The sequence below is a fragment of the Orycteropus afer genome, unplaced genomic scaffold (genome assembly GCF_000298275.1).
Source record: "Orycteropus afer afer isolate SDZICR_OR568_19922 unplaced genomic scaffold, OryAfe1.0 scaffold00150, whole genome shotgun sequence".
In the NCBI taxonomy this organism is placed as follows: Eukaryota; Metazoa; Chordata; class Mammalia; order Tubulidentata; family Orycteropodidae; genus Orycteropus; species Orycteropus afer.
In genome coordinates, this window is record NW_006921737.1 from 107197 (window position 1) to 109138 (window position 1942).

At 41.8% G+C, this 1942-nt stretch overlaps 1 protein-coding gene across 1 annotated transcript in view; it reads right to left on the reverse strand.

The window, feature by feature from the left end:
• The window catches only part of WDR93 (WD repeat domain 93), a gene marked incomplete at its 3' end in the record, with an annotated part of 119498 nt that overhangs the window by 104365 nt on the left and 13191 nt on the right, over positions 1-1942 (reverse strand). The window contains exons 3-4 of the mRNA XM_007946106.2: positions 1324-1516; positions 513-547 (exon numbers count right to left, since the gene is read on the reverse strand). Of these exons, the coding sequence (XP_007944297.2) occupies positions 513-547; positions 1324-1516 (228 nt within the window). The remainder of the gene's footprint in view (positions 1-512; positions 548-1323; positions 1517-1942) is intronic.

Below are 1942 nucleotides of genomic sequence, written 5' to 3' on the forward strand. Positions count from 1 at the left end.
AAGAGGAGGTTGGCTGTCAGTCTCAAGTCCCTCCTTTTGGTCAGCTTGACCTGTCCAGTGTTTAGAGCTCTTCTCTGTACCTGTGCCACCCTCTGCTCCAGCAGAAGGCATACCCACCTTATGCACCCATACCTTGCTGCTCTAATGGTTTCCTAGAATTTTGGAATGACCAATAGCTTACCTATCTAGGATACTGTTTATGGTTTTCTATACCATACTATCCACGAGGGCCTGGTTCATTCTCAGGCTGAGGGAGAAAAGAAAACTCAGTAGTAACTAGCACCTACGTGCTATGGCAGGATTGCTACATGCCTAAAAGATGGGGACTCTAGGGCCACACTACCTGGTTTGGAATCTGCCTGTGCACTTACTTTCTGTGGTACCTCAAGTAAGTTATTTAACCTCCTTGCCTCAGTTACCTCTTCCGAAAAACAGGGGTAATAAATTCTACCTATTCCCTAGACTGACGTGAGGATGTAATGGGCTAACATGTATGAAATGTTAAGTAGTACCTGGTATACCACACTTGCTTCATAGGTGCTAATTACTACTAAGTGACCAGAGAGAACTCTCCATGCCTGGTCACATCCATATCTGCAAAGGAAATTAAATTGAACAATATTCCACAATTCTTGTGTTCTTTTCTTCTCCATAACAAACCACTGCTATGAAGTGGATGCTGACTCAAAGAGACCCTATAGGACAGAGGAGAATTGCCCCATAGAGTTTCAAAGGCTGTAAATCTTTACAAATGCAGACTGCCACATCTTTCTCCCACAGAGTGGCTGGTGGGTTCAAACCACCAACTTTTGGTAAGCAGCTGAGTGCTTTAACCACTGTGCTACTAGGGCTCCTCCATAACATCACCAACCAAAAAACCAAACCCATGCCACTCAATCATAGCTACTCTATAGGACAGAGTAGAACTGCCTCATTGGGTTTCCAAGGCTATAATCTTTATGGAAGCAGACTGCCTCATCTTTCTCCCACAGAGCAGCTAATGAGTTCAAACCATCAACCTTTCGGTTACCAGCCAAATGCTTTCACCACTGAGCTCCTCCATAACCTCACAAACCAAAAAGCAAACCCACTGCTATCAAGTAGATTCTGACTCATAGCAACACCCACACCCACTGGGCTTCCAAGGCTATAAATCTTTACAGAAGTAGATTGCCTCATCTTCCTCTCACAGAGCAGCTGGTGGGTTTGAACCATCAACCTTCTGGCTAGCAGCCAAATGCCTTACCTACTATGTCACCAGAGCTCCTTCCATCACCTCACATACCATAAATTAGGCTAAAAGGAATGATGAAGAACAAGTACCCATTTCATCCACTGAAGCAATAAGTATGTCACCCCCCAAATCTGTGGCACTAATGGAAGTGACATCAACTTTAAGTTTCTCCCAAGCACATATTCTTTTAGCACTGCACAGATTGTAGATCGAGAATCCTTTGGCTCCTCCAATAAACACATAGTCTTGGGAAATAACCATGCAATTTGGCATTGTGCTGAGCTGGAAAAACAAAAACAAAAAGGAATGATTTTCAGTTGTCACTATCTTCAAAATATATGAGGTAACTTTTCAAAGAGGGATGAAAACAGGCCTTTCCTAGATATAATACCATCCCTAAACATAATGCTTATCTAAATCTCTTGCCCAAGCATCAAGAAAGTCATCACATTCCACTTTTGGGGGAAAAGTCAGAAAAAACATAAAAGTTTAGAATAAATGCATATTCACAATGCTAAGTGTGACCACAGGCCCTGTGACAAGTGTATAAATGACCCATTCTTGTACTTTATTCATCTAGAACACTGGGAAGAATGATAGCTGAGGCACTGGCAGATTCTTAACCATCAAGCAAGAGGTTTGATTAATACATTCAGAAAGATTTTTCAATAGTAACAGCTAGATTTAAAAGGGAAAAAAAAAAAAAAA